At 42.5% G+C, this 19,101-nt stretch overlaps 1 protein-coding gene across 1 annotated transcript in view; it reads left to right on the top strand.

Moving 5' to 3' along the window:
- Positions 1-19,101, top strand: part of LOC141939210 (amine oxidase [flavin-containing] A-like) — a 38,257-nt gene that overhangs the window by 10,793 nt on the left and 8,363 nt on the right. Inside the window, exons 2-8 of the mRNA XM_074858492.1 lie at positions 757-851; positions 2,293-2,430; positions 10,106-10,210; positions 11,466-11,557; positions 14,529-14,670; positions 16,463-16,612; positions 17,914-18,073. Coding sequence (XP_074714593.1) covers positions 757-851; positions 2,293-2,430; positions 10,106-10,210; positions 11,466-11,557; positions 14,529-14,670; positions 16,463-16,612; positions 17,914-18,073 — 882 coding nt within the window. The remainder of the gene's footprint in view (positions 1-756; positions 852-2,292; positions 2,431-10,105; positions 10,211-11,465; positions 11,558-14,528; positions 14,671-16,462; positions 16,613-17,913; positions 18,074-19,101) is intronic.

The following is a 19,101-nucleotide window of genomic DNA, read 5'->3' as shown; positions in this document are numbered from 1 at the left end:
TGCTTCAGTGCCAAATTGGCCTGCAGGGCAATGGGATAATCTGATTTCACAAACTCGTGATTGCTTTTTACAATTTCAGCTCGTGTTTATCAAAAGCAAAGAGGACTCCTGTCCTATTGAATTTTCAGCAGTCTCTAGTGCCTTCATCACAGAGTTCCGTAATTAGATGATTTTTGCTGAGACCATACTTCCTTTTATAAAGTATCTACATACAGCCTGTTTGATTGCCATGGTCAAACTCCATTGCTTAAAATGAAGCTTGACAGTGAAGCAGACTTTCTTTCTGCATGTGAATGAGGACAACAGATAGCAACAGAGCAGAGAGTTGATGAGTGAGAGAAGAAGCTGGAAGCCTACCTTGCTGGAACATGCCTATTTAGTATATTATTATTTCTATCACTTTAGCACTACAAGCCCCACAAGCTGGGTTCTGCCTTTCTATGCACTGCACAAATGAAGAGTAAGATGCACGTCCCTTAATAACTGAGATTTTACTGTTTTTAAAATGCCAAAATGTTAACCTGAGGGAAGAAACTTCAGTCTGTGAATGCTACTTATGGAGATGGTTATATCATGCAACTAAGCAGCAGCCACGTGAATTCTCTGGTAAGACACCACGAAAAGTTTCTGACTTATCTCAGGAATTTTTGAAAACAGTATTGAAATCTCTGACCATGAAGCTTTGGTTCAGTTTTTAACCATTAATGTGGCTGGCTGCTGCTACTTGCTTTAAAGCACTTTCTCTTTTTATGGTAGGTTTGTCAGCCGCCAAATTGCTGTCTGAGTCTGGGATCAGTGTGGTGGTTCTTGAGGCCCGGAACAGAGTTGGAGGAAGGACATTCACTATCAGGGTAAGTGCTTCATGAAATGCTGGTCTACAATGTGGCAAATGTCACTCCTATCTTCAAGAAGGGCAAGAAGGAGGACCCAGGAAACTACAGGCTGGTCAGCCTCAACTCAATCCCTGGGAAGGTGATAGAGCAACTTGGACATGACTTCCAGGCACATGAAACACAAGAAAGTCATCATTCAGCATGAATTCACCAAGAAGAAGTCATGCTTGACCAACCTGATAACCTTCTATGGTGAAAGATGTCCACAGCAGGATCTGCTCTGCCTTTAACATTACAGAGGGAAACTATCACCTGAGACCGTGAATGTCAAAGCATTTCTCCTCTCATTCCCATCTCATTTTGCGTACCGTAATAGGCATGATAACTAAAGGCCCTATAAGAAGAAGCCTTAGTAGGGCCAGACATCATTACAGCTCAGATATACACTTTAACACGGCTTAACATTACCTGAAATAATACTCTTGCTTCTAAAAATGGACCATGTCTTGATTGGCATTAAAAAGAAAATTAAAGGAATTACAAGTCACCTGTGGCACAGGGTAAAGTACTACAGACATTACCTCTGCTTCCCACCCTGGCATTAAGGGAGGTTTAAATTATGTCAGATGCCATTGCTGGGGAACCAGAGATAAACAGTGGTGTTTCAGCAGAAATCATTGTATGTGAAACATGAAGAGTAAACACCATCCTTCTGTGACACTGAGAATGCCTAGCTTAAAATGCTCACTATAAACAGTGTTAAAAAGAGTTACTATCTTGGGAAATCAGCCTGCTTGTAATAGTGGGCATCCCTGAAAGTTTTTGCTTTCTTCTTGCTTCCCAAGTGAGCGCGATGCTCGTCTGAGGGGTGTGTGGAGCACCTTCAGTGGCAGGCACGGCTGGGAGCTGCTAGCCAGAGCACACCAGGCAAGAGACAAGGTGTGCCATGCTGTAAAGGAGATTACTCTCCTTGAATGCTGCAGTGTGGTGCTTAGCATCTACAGCATTAAGTCTAAGCAGGCATCTACAGACAGAAAACAAGCCTTGGCTCTGGAGATGGTTTCAACCTGAGAAATGTTGTGCAATGACCAGAAAAGTAACATTAATTCTGAAAAACTGGGCTTAGACTTAACCGAAGTATTGATTTGGTTGGATGTTTCTTCATATTCTCATGTCTTTTGTGAGACTAAAAAGTCAATACTGAAAACTACAGTGACATTTAAACAAGAATTAAACCCAGTTGCACACATGTGTGCGACAGAGTGAAGACAGTGTGATCTAAATGTGTCTGTCATTATAGAGCTCAATACTGCCTACTTTTAAGTCAGTCAGTACACATTTTCTCCTGTGCATATAGTTGCAGTGCTAGTCAGTATGGAATAATTCTTTCTACTTCTAGATATTTGTATTGAGGAGCTTCCAGCACAGCTGCTGACTCCTGTATTCTTACTTTTGACAGAACAGTCAAGTTAATTACGTAGACGTTGGTGGATCGTATGTGGGCCCTACCCAAAACCGGATTCTCCGACTGGCAAAAGAGCTGGGTATTGAGACCTATAAAGTGAATGTGGAGGGTCATATGATCCATTATAAGGGGGTAAGTATTGCATCTTTCATGTTGAGATACTGAAAGTATTGTTGAGCTTTGGAAATTACTGACAATCATTAAGAAGGTTTCATTTAAAGCTTGCTTTTCGTAATCCAGGAAGCGTCTGTTTGACTTGTTGTTATTCTATTTTAATGTATTGGGAGTGGGATCAGTGGTTCTTGTTTGCTTTTGAAAAGTACTCAGAAAATGGGACTGACAGCACTTAAAAAATTTGGGATACGTTCAGCACCTGATTATCTTTGAACATATTCTCTAACGAATTTTTGCCTGAAATTCAGAAAGTACTTGTTCTGAAATAAAAGCCAAATTTAAATAAGGAAAAAAACACATAATACTGGTGGATACTGTTGGATGACAATACTAGACAACATTATTATGGGACTAGTCTGGGAGTAGTATAACATATTTGCCCCACTTATGTAACTAGATTCACATGAGATCCCTCCCGGTCCCGTGGCGTGGGCTTCATCTTACTTACAAGTGGATGTCTGGAAGCTGGGCATCTAATTTGAGACTCACTGATGTTCCTTCTCTAGCTAATCGTGAGAAACAAGCCCCTCTCAAGGCTCACTGTAAGCTTCATGTCTGAGATGTGGGGCAGCAGGAATCCAGATGGCCACTCTCGAGTAGGTATTGGCGTGGCTAAAGTGAACTGTAATGAAACCTGTCCTCAGAGCAGATTTCCAGCCCTTGTCTTAGATCTTTAGCTCAATGAATTTTTACTCATGTCCTAGTCAGGACCTACTGCTAAAACCAGGGCAGACAGAGAGCAGCAGGGAGAGGGACAAAGAGAAGCCTAAGATTCATGGGTATGAGGTAGAACGTCTATCTTCATAACTCACAAACGACTTTACTTTCCAAAGACCATCACCTTTTAATTTTTTTAATATGCTTTAGTTTTGGTATTTTCCAGATGCTGGCAGAACTAGGCAAGGCTATGTGATGGAGCCTTAACTGGTTTCATTTCTATTATCTTCCCACTTTTTCTTCCAAAAATCAGAGCAATGCATTCATGCTGCAAAGTTTTATCATCTGGTTCTGTAACCTCTCCTTATTGGGCAGATTCATGCCACGCTCATAAAATAGTCACATCTTAAATAGTTGCATAGCTACTAATACTGAATACTGAATACATAATACTAATACATAATAATAATAATACATAATACTGAAAAAGTTATTTTACACCACCTGGTGTAAAATTGGTGTAATTCTACAGCAAGAGGGCTGGGCTGATTTGTACCAGCTGAATGTTTGGTCCACTCTATTTAATTTAAGCTCAGACATGGATCTCTTAGCATCCTAAAAGGCATTTATCTTCTGTATGTTAAATAAAAGGCTCTAATGGGTACATGATTTTGAGCCCTTAATCCATTTTGACACTGAAGCTGCAGCTTTTTTTTGTCTTACATTACATTATGCATGTCCTTGCTAATGACCATGTAATTTCGTAAGTTTTCTTTGAAGTGAAAGCATGTTTCTAAGCAAGAGGCAGCATTATGAGCTATTCAGCTGGATCAGAGGCTGTGGATCAGTTCTAGATTTGGCATCCATCGTGGTCCTGCTGAGCTAACTAGGGTCCCCTGGTTGGACCAGGGTGACAGCAAAGGGGCGTTAAGCTCTCCCAGCATGGGCAGCCTTAAACACTGGATAAACAACAATGATGCTTTTCCTCTAGCAGGTCTCATTCCTCCCATATCCTCTTCCCATGAATTGCAGGCTTTTTGTTTTCTTTCCTTTCCCTAAGGTTTTCCACTGATTCATCTCCTTACTCTTTCCTTGAGACATTGTGTAGTCATGGTGCCCTTTATTTGAGATCTGTTGTTGAAGCCTCGCTTACATCCCACTTCTACAAGAAGCCTATTGAAAACCATCTGTGCAGTCCTGGCTATCAGTTGGGTTGGTGAGTGCACAGGGCCCTTAGGGCTTGTACATTTTACCTACCTGCTGCACACTGTTACCGCACTGTGATGGTGAGTTGGCCAGGTAGGGATTTGTGCTCTACTGGCTATAGATGTGCCACTCGTATTCATTAACGATGCTCCAGGAATCCAAGCACCTGTGGTATTTCCTAGATGATAGAAAATGTGTTAGCAAGAGATTATTTGATACTAAATGATCATTGCCCCAGAAATTAAATATTAATCTGAAAGATGGATGTGTTCAGCTTCTTGGGCTAATACACTGTCGGCCATGGGCCAGTTGCTGCCTTTCAGGTTTGAAAAGTATGACTAAAACTTTTATCCTTGCACATCATCTGCTGTTTCTATTAGCTGATGACTGTCAGGGAGCATGTAGTCAGGGCCAGACAGGAAGGTTTCTTCCCAAGGGCATTTCTCCAAAGTCTGCAATGCTGCGCAGTTTTGTCAGAGGTGTGAGGGAGAATGTTTTGAGGATTGACTAAACATGGCTTTAGATTTTGTTGTGACAGTCATTCAACTGTATATAATCTCCAGTATCCTCAGATTAAGAGATTTTTGATCTTTTGTTTACCATACGAATCGGTTCAGTTTGGCTCTTTCTGAAGTTTTCCAGGGTACTGCTTGGATTGAGTTAGGGGAAAATGGGGAAATGGTTTATCCTAGCAGTGGAAGCAGCCAAGGGAAAGTGGACATCCCTGGAGGGATTTCATGAGATTCTTTGCTCTGAAAGGAATTTTTCCCATATGCGTGTGGAAAATTCCATGAACTGCAAGCTTTAAAAACCATGTTGCTTCGTGTGGGCAGGTTTCCTTTGCAGCTACAGTTTATTTGAAAACTCCAAATTTGTAACTACTGTTTATCTTTTTTTTTTTCCTGTTTGTTCATTCTTTCCCATCAGTTAGCATGGTAACATGGACTGTTTGATGTCAGTCAGGAATTTGTATCTTGTCATCGTAAATCTGTAACTTCAAACTGTAGACTTTGTTATGAGCCCGACTTTATTTCCAGCCAAATTGCTCTGTGGCTACTGTCCCATAATTCATCAAGAATGCTTTAGGACTGAGAAAAGGCAGATGTGCTGAAATTCTTCCTTCCCAGAAGAGGCAGATAGCTCTTTATTTTTACAGAGGTCTTTGAAGGTCACACTGTGCTCTGTTTTCACCTTCTTCAGTAGAAGACCCTAGAAAGTAAAGGCATTAGGGCCTTGGTGTGGTATTAACCTTCTCATATAACTGCAGTCCTCCAGTATCTGGCAGCAGCACCCAGCTCCAGTATATGTAATGTTAGTAAATAAGTAGTGATTTTATGATTTTCAGAGCAGGGTAACACTTGACAAAAGATGAGCATTTCTACACAATGCTTCACACTGGCCACATATTCTTTCCTTCAACTATCTTTAAGATTAAGAGATTAGGGTGCAGCAGGTAAATCTGTGACTCAGTCTGTGCAGATCACCATAAGTCTGCAGTTTGGACATGGGGAATCACAGACAGTCCAAGGCACTGCAATGCTCGCAAGGCCAGACCTGCCGCAGATACTGAGGAGGGAAGGATGACCACCTGAGGGCTCACACCTAAGGAGCTGCTGCTCTGGCTGTGTGTGCTGTGGGCTGCCCGAGGGCAATGGCAACACCTACCCCAAGGCGCAAGGGGAGCTTCTCCTGGGCTTCCTGACATGTAGCTCACCCTCAGCACAGTGGGCAGGAGCCAGACTTGCCTTTCTCAAGACCGGCGAAATTGTCTGCTCCTCTTGCACAAATTAAAACTTGGGGTGGTGTCACAGCTGGAACAGCTTGGGCTCAATTCCTGTAGTTAAGGCTACAAGCCACAGGGTAGCCCTGGGCAGGGAAAAACAGACCTTGCAGCACACATCTCTCTCTGCTGCTTTCTTTCTAACCACTGAAGTACAGCACTTGGGGATATTGTTTCCTTTGGATTGGTGTGGGGTAACTAATCCAGGCAGGCAGCAGGACTCAAATCTGAGATCTGCAAGAAAGCGTTCAACACACCAGGAAATGAAAAAAAAAGTTAGATAAACTCTGTGGGTCAGTCAAGCAGCCTTGTGTTAGCATGGGAACAAAGCCAGTAGGTTATTTGCCTTTCAGTTAAGAAAACAATAGTTCTCAAAATAATACACCCAGAACACTATAAACTTGTTTAAAAATGGAATATTGCAAGCCCTTGCCTGCTTACAGTGAGCTCCTCTGTGAAACATGCAGCCAGAGGTCCTCTGCCTAGTAGGGACACAATATTAAAAACAAATTAATAACTTACCAGCTCTAGGTCATTTGCGCTAGATTTATTCCCTGCTGTGGAGATGCTTGTGCAAGAGAGTGAGTTGAAAAACTGATGTGGCTGTTTGGCTCACACTCTCTGATGGGCAGTGGGAATTTCTCTCCTGGAATTTGTTAGAATTAGGCTTCCCTCCAATCAGCTCCCACCTCTTATAGGTCCAGCCCCCCTGCATAAGGAATTAGTGTGCCTGTGAACTATTTCAGGCTCTCTAAATTCAGTCTCAGCCTCTTCCAGGTCTGTTAGCTCTGTTGTATTTTTCCAGCCTTTCCTGCCCTTGGTCTCCAGTCTTACTGAAGTTACGTCTTTTTGCAGGCAGAAGAGAGCAACAAGTAATGCGGCTTTAGACTGTTAATTATCAGTTGGCATTTCATAGTTCTCAGGAGATAAAATACGTTTTCTAATTGATGTTCCTGGGCTATGCCATCGACCAAAGATGTGGGGATAATAATATTTGCAGATCAGTGATGAAAGGATAGTTCTTTTTTCAAGTAGCAGATAAGTGAATATCCAATGTGATATGTGTCATACCAGTGCACAAGATTGTAAGATTTCTTGATCAGTCCTCAGCAGTTTGCAGTCATGGTGGTCTACAGCTAGTATAGAGGTGGAAAACTGGGAGGAAAATATTAGGTAGCCAGGCAGTGGGCAAGTTCTCTCACCAGTTGCCCCATCTGCAGCAGTCAGAATAGTTTGGGAGTTTCTCAGCCTGTAGCTGTTGAACACAGTATAGTTAATGCTGGGGGTTGGAAAAGCTGTTTTGGCACAAACCTCATCATAGAGTTTCTGAGAGAGACTTTTCTTGGTCTGTTGTTTCCAACAATACAATGAATAGATTTGGCTGAAATCAAGAGGAGGAGAGGAGCCTTAGAAGAAGTTACTTTCTTGACTTTCTTTTTAAAGAAGTGCTGCTTTTTTTGAGTTAAGTAAGCTGAGGATAGGAGAGGTGTTTGCAAGTTACACCACTCAGTACAAGCACAGTCACTTATCAAAAAGCCTAATGAAAAGAGGTATCACTGAACAGTGAAAAACTGGGAAGTTTTTGCTGCTATTCCTGAACGACGGGCTTATCTTTTCCCTTTGTCCCCTTGCAGTATCGACATGACAGAACTTCAGTAATAACTTATCTTCACCTGTTGCTAGGTGGCCTGACAGCATTACTCCTCATCTCTGCTTAAGGGCAGGATTAATGGTGTTAAAGCATGTCAAGGAAGACACATTGATGGCACCTGAGTTCCCAACCAGAATAAAAAGTCTAGCAATAAATGAATTTTGAAGGAGCAGTATTTGATGATCTTCTTGAAAAACAAAATGTGCAATAAGAAGAAAATTATTAGCAATATATTACTGCTTTGTATCAGGTTTTCCTTGTTTGATACAGCATAGGTTTATGACAGTAAAAGCTGTAGCATGCAGTATATCCCTTTGCATGAGCTTTTTGGTCCTCTTTTCTTTGGATGAACACACCATGCTCCAAACCGGCAGTGAGAAACTATGCTCAAGGAAAAGGAGGAGTCAGTGTCATATGGAGGATTCCCTTGCTGGTAGTTCATAGAAGCATTTTTCTCTGCTCTTGCCATGGCAGAAGTTTGTTTTGCATACATACACATGTGCACCTGGTGAAGACTGGAGCAGCAGCCTCTGCTCACCATCCTCCAATGTAACTCTCTAAAACAGAATGAAATGGGGATAAAAGAAAGAAAAAAGTATGTGGTACATAAGATTAAGATTGCATACTCGGAAATCCAGAGGTAACCAACCACCTTCAGAGTCATCCTGATGACTTGGAAACTCAACGTTTATTGGAAATAAAAAAAAAAAAAACCTTTAAGCACTTGGATCTCAAGCTGAACTAAGTGCTGAGATCACAACCTTGTGCTTTTCTTGGCCCAGAGCAGAGGTTACTGTGCCTAGACTAAATAGGAGAGCATGTTTGCTGCTGCCCTCACTGAAGATAGTGAGGAGGTACAGCACAGAGTGGGCCACGGGCCCAGATGGACACCAGAGCTAGGGCACCACTGCAGCCATCCTCTGGGGAGAGAGGGACCAAGCAGTGTTGACCATAGCAAGACTTATGTCCCTTACCTGTGTACCCCTGTCTCCTCCATTGTACCTGCACTGGGGCTGGCAAAAGTTGACCAAAATGTGGGAGTTTGGATTTTTTACTGCTTTTGCCAAGTCTGAAAGTTCACTATGGTCCCTGAGTTTCATCTTGCACCTTTTATCTTTGTTATGATCTTTGCAGAAAAATTTTCTGAAGAATATCAGAAATCCATATGTATTTACACACACATACACCGTTGTGGGGAAGACCGGTCAGTGGGGAAGACCAATAAATTCTCTCACACCAAGTGTGGGGAAGGCCCATTTGGCTCCTGCTTCCTGTCCCCCTGTCCCTGGGTCACCTTCGCATGCATTTGCAACACTGCAGCCTCTCGCTTGGTCTGTGACTCCCACCTGCCAGACACAATGGGCTGGCACGATATGCAATGCACTGAAAAGCACATTGCACACTGCTTAGCACCACAGCTTCTACCTGTCATGGTCCAGCATGTTCGCTGCATCCTGCCATGTGACCTCATTGCAAACTTTTGACACACCTGGAAGAGCAAACATTAAAGAAGTCTGATAAGAAATTTGCCGTTGATTTACATGGGGGAAGGTTCAAAGCAATTTAGTAAGAGAAAATGTTGACTGCTTATCCAGTTATCTTTCAGATTAAAGTTATCACAAAGAACCAGCTGCTGTTAGATTGGTTTGCTTATCATTATATCACAGGATTATCTCAAACAGTCTGTGTTCCTGTTGCAGCTATGTGTCATACACATTGTAAGTACTGTTACCATTTTTGCAAGTGTATGAAATTTTTCTTCCTGCAGCCAAAAACTTTTTTTGGCAATTTTTTTTGGTTTTGTTTTAGGCTAGGTTTCTCCCAAGTCACCTAGCATAATAAAGAGGTACGTTTACTTTTTATAGGTGAGGTGTACCATAAAGGTGCTTAGTTTAAAAGTTTAAGATGCATGCAGCTTTAGACCCCTGCAAATTTTAGGATGCACATTTCAGCAGGCAGTCAAACATTAGATTCATTCATATATAATAACAAAGAATGCTTAGGAACAAGGAATATTACCTCCTTGGCCATTGCTTGAGTCTCCTTAGCTGAGAATTTGACAACCTGCTCAGAACAAATGTACCCCTTCCTATCCCCTCCAAATAAAAAAAAGTGTTACTGTCCTTTTTAATGTCAGCCCAACTGTTTTTTCCCCTCATACTTAGCTTCATGCATTCCACTGCTTACATGCATATTCATAAAAAAAAAGAAAAAGAAAAAAGAATAGGTCTTTTGGGGCAAAAGTCAACCATGTGATAATTTCAAGAATTTTGTGTTCTTGAGTAATGAAGATATGCTCTGTTGTGTTTCAGTTGCTTATATTCTTATGTGTATTTTAGGGAAAGTCACGCTATTTCACTAATATTTCCCCTTCAACATGGAATCCCTTAGTTTATCTGGATTACAATAACTTCTGGAGGACGATGGACAAACTGGGAAAAGAGGTAGGCTGTGTAAATTGCATCTGTTTCCTACAATGCTCATGTCACTATGAGTAAATCTGGCTTAGTTTGGTTTTGTTTCTGGCAGGCTTTTTGATTGCTTCTTTAATATAAGAGAAAAAGAAACATCCATCAAGAAAGATATCTGTGTTGCCCAGGAACTATCAGGAATAATAGGACTTCCTCACTGAGAGGCAGTTGGACTAAATGACCTTTAAAGATCCTTTCCAACCCAAACTATTCTATGGTTCTATGAGAGGATACAAAAAGATCTGGAGGTGTCGAAGATATCTGAAAAAAATGAGGTTAAACCTCGGTGTATGTACTTTCTCATGCCAGGGAAAACTATTCCACGAGCTGGGAGATGAGAAGGGTTTTTCCCCCTGCCCTGTTACAGCCTTTTTGAATAAGGGTGATTCTTTTTTGTAGCTGCCTAATCTGGACTCCAGTTTGGCTTCATAGTAATTTTATTCCTAAAATTCTTAAACAGTAAATGCCTTTGAAATTCAAGCAGTACAACTGCAGATCTTCCTGCGTGCAAAAAGTAGCCCCTGGAGCACCATGCTGTCTTTCAAATATTTATCAGTTACATTATAATCTGGCTACAAATGAGGGGCCCTACCTTACAATAACCTTCAAATATAACTAACGGCATTCCTGCAAAGTTCATCGAGTTTATGTGGTTTTGCAGAACCAAATTTGTGCATGATGCTACATTTTTTTTGTCAAATAATATGTATTTTTTAAAGATTCAAATATGAATAGTGTCTTCATGTCACAATACTTATATGCAATGGATTATTATTAAGAATTGAACTGTCTAAAAATAATAGTATTTAGACATTTTTACTCCATCTGTAGTTAACAGAGAGACATGGGGGCCTTCGGATACCTGTTTTCTAACTGAATCTCTCACTGGAGAAAGAATTCTTTCCCTCAGGTGTTAGAGGACACCAAGACAACTAAATTAGAAGAGACACCTCACTTCTGTATGACTACAGGCCAGATGAGTCCCAGCATATGGATATAGTTCATTGCTCAGACAAAGCCAGATCTAGTGGTCATGGTACAATTCATGCCCAAAGGTGTGAATGGAAACTATTACATTTAGTGAATTTATTCCAAATCTACAGCCACGTGCAGGGGACAAAAGCAACTCCTGGCCAACATATCAATCAGCTCTATACTACTAACTAGCTATGATCAGGCAATGATATAGTACTGAATAATTTCTTGAATATTTTGCCTTTGGCTCCAGATTCCTCTTGAAGCACCATGGGATGCTCCTCATGCTGAAGAATGGGACAAAATGACCATGAAAGAGCTGATAAATAAGATTTGCTGGACCAAGTACGTAACTCTTTATTCACTTTGAAATCCAGCTGCACAATGATAGTAGGTCCCTGGCAAATTCTGGGGTACAGCTGAGTACAGCTGGGGTACAGCTGGTGAGAGAGCAGGAGGTGTTTGATATGAGGTTGGTCTTTGTGACGGACTGTTGTCAGGCAGTGGGTGAGGGCCCATGGATGATAAGGTGGTACACAGATCTTGGGTTGGCAGGCAGGTGGGATTAAAGGTGCTGGGGAAACCTGGGGTTTGCCTCAGCAGACCCATGCACACGGGATTGACAGTGTGGGCGCTTCCCACCGTGCTTTCACTTCACTTGGTTGGAGAGGGCCTTTGTCTTTAGGAAAAGCAACATGTAAATAAAACTCCACTTTGTAGGCATGAATAAAGGTCACATGCAGACACAGGAATGGAGGCAGAAGGAGGTGAGGGGGCTTCCCCAGCCCCACAGCAGGCTAGGAGCTGAGGAGAGATGTCCTCTAACTCTTGGCTGTGTCCTCTCCTGCGCAGTTATCATATGGGTCTGCTTTTACTGCATGAGCTGCATCACATGTACCATGGAGCAGGCAGGTGCCACTGGCACGTCAGAGAGCAACACACTGTGCTGGGGGACAGCTGCTTTCAGTGGTGGCTCCATGCACAGGGTGGCATGAGACCTGAGAAGGGGACAGTGAGCAGCTCTTGGCTCTGGAAACTCTGGAGAAGTTCAAATGCTGCTCCTTGTTTCAGCAGTAGTGCCTGCTAGGCCTCTGAAACCCTTGTAGGGAAACAAGGCAGCTGAGGCAACCTTTCTTGTTGACTTTCACCTCTCTGGCTGGTTTGTGCCCAAGCCCAGTCGGGAGCTCCATGTTCATCCCAGCAAGCCTGTTGCTGTGCTTCCTTAGCTATGCCCATCACAGTGCACCCTCCCTCTGCTTCGGGGAAGCTGTGCTTGAACGCCAGCCAACTCTCCTGAGCCTCTTTGCCCTACAGGGTAGTTTCCCATGAGGTGCTGCCAAGCAGATCCTTGAGGAGAATAAAATCTGCTCTTCCAAAATCCAGGGTTGCAATTCTGCTGTTTCTTTTACTCCTCTCAGGATCTTAAACTCCACGATCTCATGGCTACTGCAGCCAAGGCTGTCCTTCACCTTTGCATTGTCCAACGGGTCTTCCTTGTTTGTGAGTAGCAGGTCCAACAGAGCATCAACTCTTGTTGGTAGGAAGAGGGCCCAAGGTGATGTATCACCTAGAAAATGGCCAGTGTGTTTTATACATCTATGAGGGACCACACCGTATAAATAAAAAAAGGAACAATGTTCAATATGAGGTGATGACAACTGAAAAGACTTTTCTGTCTTTCCTTTCTCAATTACTTATTTTTATAAGGCACGGAGAAGTGTGTTCATATGAGCACTTGTGTCCTTGCTTGCTGTGCTGGCCCTTGTGCTATTCTGTAACATCTCCTCCCTTGTAGTCAGCGTCTTTTTATTTGTGCGGGTGTGCTCTGTTTGCCCTTTCATTCTGACTGTGGTTTAGCACTGTGTCTGCAGCTTCCTGACCAAAACTCTTCTTTTGAAATTTAATTTGCTGGCTTAAATCTTGCTTTGGCTCAATGTGATACAAGGTACAGCCATTTGGACTTTATCTTGCTCTCTGTGGCATTGTAGTTTTTTTTACAATTAGTTTTATGAGCCATTTGCCTGCATACTTGGTTACTTTGAACTACCCTTTCTGTGCAAGTGCACTGGCTCTTCCTCTTTTAGTTTTTACTGTTCCTCTTAGTCAGGGAGCTGGTGGAGTATAAGCAGAACTGGGTTTATATTGATCTCTCCTGTAACATGCTTCTCTGCAAGACTGCTTCTACTGCCAATGGTTTTGTGGCTCTCCAGTTTTAATGGATGTGCTCAGCTGAAACATATTCAGAAACTCAGTAAAAAGCCATTTTAGATCTTTAAGCCAAGCCAGATTTTTCTACAGATAGTTAAAAACTGTAGTGCTCTAAACAGAAAAGCTCTTCCACAGCATTTTCTACATAACTTGGGTCAAGATTATAAAAGAAGATTTGTTTGTCAAGGGTCACATATCAGCATCTACTGATCCTGGAGACTCTCTTCACATTTCTCAGGCCTGAACCTGCTACAACTGTTTAGTGTCTTCGTAGTGTCTTTCAGGATTGTGGCAAAGGGTTCTTGCGTGCAGGATGTTTTCATATCCTGGATAATGAAATAGAGGTGACTGAACTTCAACGCAGGGAAATGTGGTTATAAAAGTTTACAAATTACATAATTTAGCCCAGATAACTTGCAAAGTTCCTTCCTTTAGCAGACGATTATAAGTTCATGTTGTTTTATGAAACTTTATCCAGATCAAAAACCTTTCACCTTCTTTGCAAAATGATCTCAATTCTCTTACCGATCTGTAGCCACAAATGAAAGAAATGTGAATAGCCAGGTCTTCATTCTGTTTACATTCAGAGGACTTATTGTGGTAGACAGCTGACCCTCTCCTTATATTTATGGCAATGGTTGCCAATTTGGTTTCTCTGGGTTATTTACCGTGTCTGATTCTTGGTTTCACAAAAGGTCTGTGCAGCAGTGTTACGTGGGAGATAGGGGATGTCTTGGCTGCGTAGCTAGCTGAGTGCCTCGGGACCTGTCAGACCTTGGAAATGATGTGCCCAATATGCTCCCTATGGAGCTGAGAAAAGTATTTGTTCTAATGAAAAAAATTGCAGCTGGGAAACTATTTAAAGAAATAAGGTGAAATCAGTGGGATTTCAAACTGAATGGGTAGATGCTTTGGGAGGGAGGGAGGTGCTGATATAAACCTATTGAAACAGTCTTGCTACAGACTGAAAAATGAGACAGATATAAATCATCTTGGCTTTTCCGACTTTGGGAAAGCAGCCCTTAGTAAGAATAACAAAGAGAATCCTGAAAGCAGGCAGGAAGTCACATTTACTCACTGCCTGTTTCTGCTTCTTTGTCTCATGCAGATCTGCTAAAGAATTTGCCACCTTCTTCGTGAACGTCAATGTCACCTCTGAGCCTCATGAAGTCTCTGCTCTCTGGTTCCTGTGGTACGTGAGGCAGTGTGGGGGCACAGCCAGGATTTTCTCTATCACCAATGGGGGCCAGGTACAAAATGTCTCATATTTTTCCTCCTCTCTTAAAACTATAAAGAGCAAGAAGTGTTGTACCTATCAAAGCCCTGCAATTAATGAAAAGAGGACAAAACACCGAGTGCATGTGGCGCTGGAGACAATCATGTTCTCATGGGGTGGAACAGCCCTCTCAGCGAACTCTGTACAATGAGGAATTTTATTAGCTAGGCTTTGGGATAAATTGGGACAATTTAGTCAATTGTTTTTTCCTGCATTCACTTCAGCACAGTGCTTTTGTTGCTGTTTTGTTGCTTTTTTGCCAATTTGTTTTCTGTGGGTTACTTAGCACATTTAAATGTTTTCAGGAGTTCAAAGCAAGTGTACTTCAGAGTGAAAAGAGGTTTTTTGGCGTTGAAGCCTCTAACAACAAGGGTTGGAAGTGGATAGCAAAAGGCCCTTCTTTCTTGGGACAGCTCACATGGCAGCACATTTCTCGCCTTGGTCATGGCAGGTGCCTGGTTGCTAGCAGAACATCATGGTTTTCATGTGATTGCTCTGGATGAAGTTTCAGAAAAGGGGAGAGAGGGCTGTGGAAGTAGCTTGGTTATGGTATGCCGGCACCCTTTACTAGCCTCCTTCCTCAGTTAACGCAGCTTCAGAAAGCGCGTACAGCATGTCAGACCTAAGCTGCCAACAGCAAAAGTGGAGACAGTAGCTCATCCTTCCAAGTGTGCTGGGATAGGGAGACATTAAGAGAAGTTGTCTGGAGAGATGTGAAGTCTCCATCAAAATCTGTCCATTGTGGTAAGAATAGAAGGATGTAAGTAGAGCTAATGCTGCCCTGAGCCTTCCTCCTCAGGAGCCCCTCAACCACATTTGCTGTCCAACGTCAGCAACTGCTAGACATTGCAGCAAGAATTAAAAATAAAATTAATCCCAAGATACTTGTAACTAAACAAGACATGTGGAGAGGGGAAAGCTAGCCTGGGAAGAGCACTTTCTTTTCTTTGTGCCTGGGTGGGGCAAGCTGTCTTGGTTTCTACCATCCTTCCCTCTCCCCTCACCCCAATCAGAATCATTTGAGCAAAAACGCTAAGGGTTTCTAACTTAGCAGCCATGACGAGTCTACAAAACTTCTTCAGGCAGCCATTTTAGTCTTTCAGCACAAGACTTTGTGGATCCTTTCCTACCTACCAGTACCAGCATCTTATACGTAAAACTGAACTGCTTGATACAACACTGGTGGATGGTAGATAAAAGAGGGTTAGTACTTCCCCTGAGCCTCTGCACAGACATCGTTAGGAAATATGTGTCACAGACTGTGTTTTTTTCCAGACAGCAATGTCTTTGTGTCTTCCTAGGGGCAGATAAAGCTTATCGCCTGCTGCACTCGAGGCCAGACCTAGTTAAAGTCTTGCTTCTGGGCTGGTGCAGGCTTTCACTGTACAGATGCAAGTTGGTGTCTTTGTCACACATGGGGGTTTTGGTAGCACAACGATGGGTAAAGTACTCAAAACCTCTTTTTAATGAAGTGATATGTTTATACTAGCTGGAATATTGGCATTATATGTGTTTGTTCTCTAGACTTCAAGAGTCTTTAAGCCAGCTAATTGAGGAAGTCATTGCAAAAGTAGTTTAGGCAGCAAACCCCGCTGAGGCTCAGGTTTATGCCTTCACTCTTCTGAAAGTCTGGGCCTCTTTATGCACCCTTAGGACTTGCAAATTTGGCCTGGAGTTTCTTGATTATGAGCAGAACTCATATTCAATGTCATTGTGATTAATGCTGGTGATCTTTTGTTTGTGTTTCTTTTCTGTTTGTTTTTTAGGAGAGGAAGTTTAAAGGGGGTTCTGGTCAGATATCGGAGAAAATAATGGAACGCCTCAAAGGCAGAGTTAAACTGGAGAGACCTGTGGTCCGTATTGATCAGACAGGTGATAATGTCATTGTGGAGACGCTAAACCATGAGATATATGAGGTAATTTGATCAGAATAAAAGGAGAGTATGCATTTAGTGGGGGAATACATCTGCTGTAGCTCTTAGCCTGATATAATCAGGAAGTACCCATATTTGTGTGTCTATTTCTTGGACTATGCTGACACTCTGTGAAACCTGCTTTACAGATTTATTTATGACTGTACCTCTTATTGGTGTTCTGCTAGTTAGTTTCTGTCATTACCATGCCTTTTCTACCTTAACTTTTTCTGTGATTATATATTTTTACATTTTAGTTCTGCATAGAGACCATTTCAAAGAAAGGAAAAATAATGTTCTGGTTTGTATCTAAGCTTGTGGTTTGCAGAACAAAAAAAAAGACATTTCAAATGCCTTTAGTAAGATTTTGCATCTGTGCAGTGGTGCTGTGAAATGCTTCATCAGTACCTGATTACCCGCAGTGTCACCCACGAGGTGGCAGCTTCCTTCTGCACGCAGAGCCCAGCCTGCCATGGGGGTTTGTGCAGGACCGTCACACTCTGCAAGACCCCGTCTCACCAGGGGCGGTGTTTGGAGGTTATTTAGAGAAAGCTGGCAGAAAGGGAAGAGGCTGTTTGGCAGAGAAGCTGGTCTAACGATGTCCTGGAGGAGGGACTGTCTCCTCCCACCAGGGATTTTTAAGCCCTGGAGTTAAACCATTGGCTTCTCCCTCCATGCTGGCTGAATGACAGCCGAGTTGGAGGAGAGGGCTTCCTGCACTCAGCAGCCCCATCAGCGTGAGAGTGCCTGAGAGCAGCAGTGTCACCCTGAGCCCCGAAGCATAGTGTCCTTCATTGCTCCAGTCATGCACAGGACCTGTGAGAAGGATGAAGCGTGTTCAGGAAAGCTGAAATCACCATCAGTGTTGCTTGTTCTGAAGTAGTATCCTGTGAATATCACAAAATATCACAAAAGTGATTTTTTTTTTTGACAGCTTGTAATTTGGACAAATGTGGTTCATATTTTCCTGGGGATGATAAACAACAGTTTTACCTATGACATAAGATCTGTCTTGTACCATTTCCCCACCTGTTTTCAGCCAAGTTTCAACTCTGGTCCTGTAGTGTCCAGAAAGCTGTCAGTAATCATCTAACCACAAAACAACATGCTTTTCACAGCTCCTTTTTCTTCAATGGCAGAATTATTTTGATCACCTGGCAATATCTGTGTGTGAAAGCCAAGCAGCAAAGTCAGGTGTGGGAAAGCTGTTCACAACTAATAAGAGCATCTTTCAAACATGTCCTGCAGGGCGAGCTCAGTGAGAGGCAGAGCCTTGTCTGTACTGACTGTGTTTCACATTTCAGGGCAAGTATGTGATCAGTGCTATCCCTCCGATCCTGACAACAAAGATTCACTACAAACCAGAACTGCCGTCAAAGAGAAACCAGTTAATTCAGCGTTTGCCTATGGGGTGTGTCATAAAGTGCATGGTGTACTACAGGGAAGCCTTCTGGGAGAGGAAGGGTACGTGGGGAAAGCAAAGGACTTGGGACTCCCATGCTACATGAATTTTGAAGCTCTGCTGCCTATCAGGGAATAAATCCAAGGGGGTGTTAAATGTGCAAAACCCCAAAACCAAACACATGGAAAAGTGAAAGGTAAAGCTGCTTAGAAAGGAGAGCTCTTCCTCCAAGCTTGAGTGCACGCCTTGTCCCAAAGATGAGTCCAGACCCAATAGGATCCTGAATCTCATTGTTGCTAGCTGAGGAGGGACAACTGAGAGAACAAGCAAGGTTTCCCTGGAAAGCATTGCTGAAAGCTGCAATGCACAGAAGCAGTGACCCTGCAGCAGCAGGTTCCTGCCTCTCCCTGCCAGGGACAGAGTTAGGGCAGCCAAAGAGAATTTACAGCAGATGACAAGGAGAGCTTAAGGTGTAAGCAAGACCTTTCCCTGTTTTTAATCCTCTGTTCTACAGGCTTGATATCTCAGAGGACTGGAAAAAGTAGGTTAGCTTTTTGTTTAACTCAAGATATTTTTTTCATGTGCTGCAACATCATGTGTTTCTCAGCTTTAACTGATACCATTTCCAGGACTATTTTTATGAACAGATTAGTTTCCACTTCCTATGTAATGATACTGACAGTTGCAATGGGTGAGAATATTTCTTAATGAAAAGAATATAATTTTGCATGTTTCAGGGCATAAACCCGCCATTGGGATTAGAAAGAAATGTAGGCAGGTTTATGCATTGATATCTAATATGGTATTTTTTGCATGTTCATCTGAAACATGTACTGATGTGATACTAGATTAGATGGCCCATGTTCCTGCTACATTACTGTTACAGGACACCATTCATTACAGTCTTATCATCAGCAAAATCAATACAGGGTGTAAATTTGAGCCCGCAGTGACCAGATGTAATTACACTAGGTTTTGTTGCTGCTGTTGCTGTTTTGGCCAAAGTTACTCATGAAATGAACCATCATAGTTCTTTCTAGATCCCTTTATTTTTGTTTATTGTCTGCAGTATAGAAAGCCAAAGGGTTGT

The sequence above is a fragment of the Strix uralensis genome, chromosome 2 (genome assembly GCF_047716275.1).
Source record: "Strix uralensis isolate ZFMK-TIS-50842 chromosome 2, bStrUra1, whole genome shotgun sequence".
Lineage (NCBI taxonomy): Eukaryota > Metazoa > Chordata > Aves > Strigiformes > Strigidae > Strix > Strix uralensis.
Note: the sequence above shows the minus strand (reverse complement) of the source record. Positions and strands in the feature narration are given on the sequence as shown.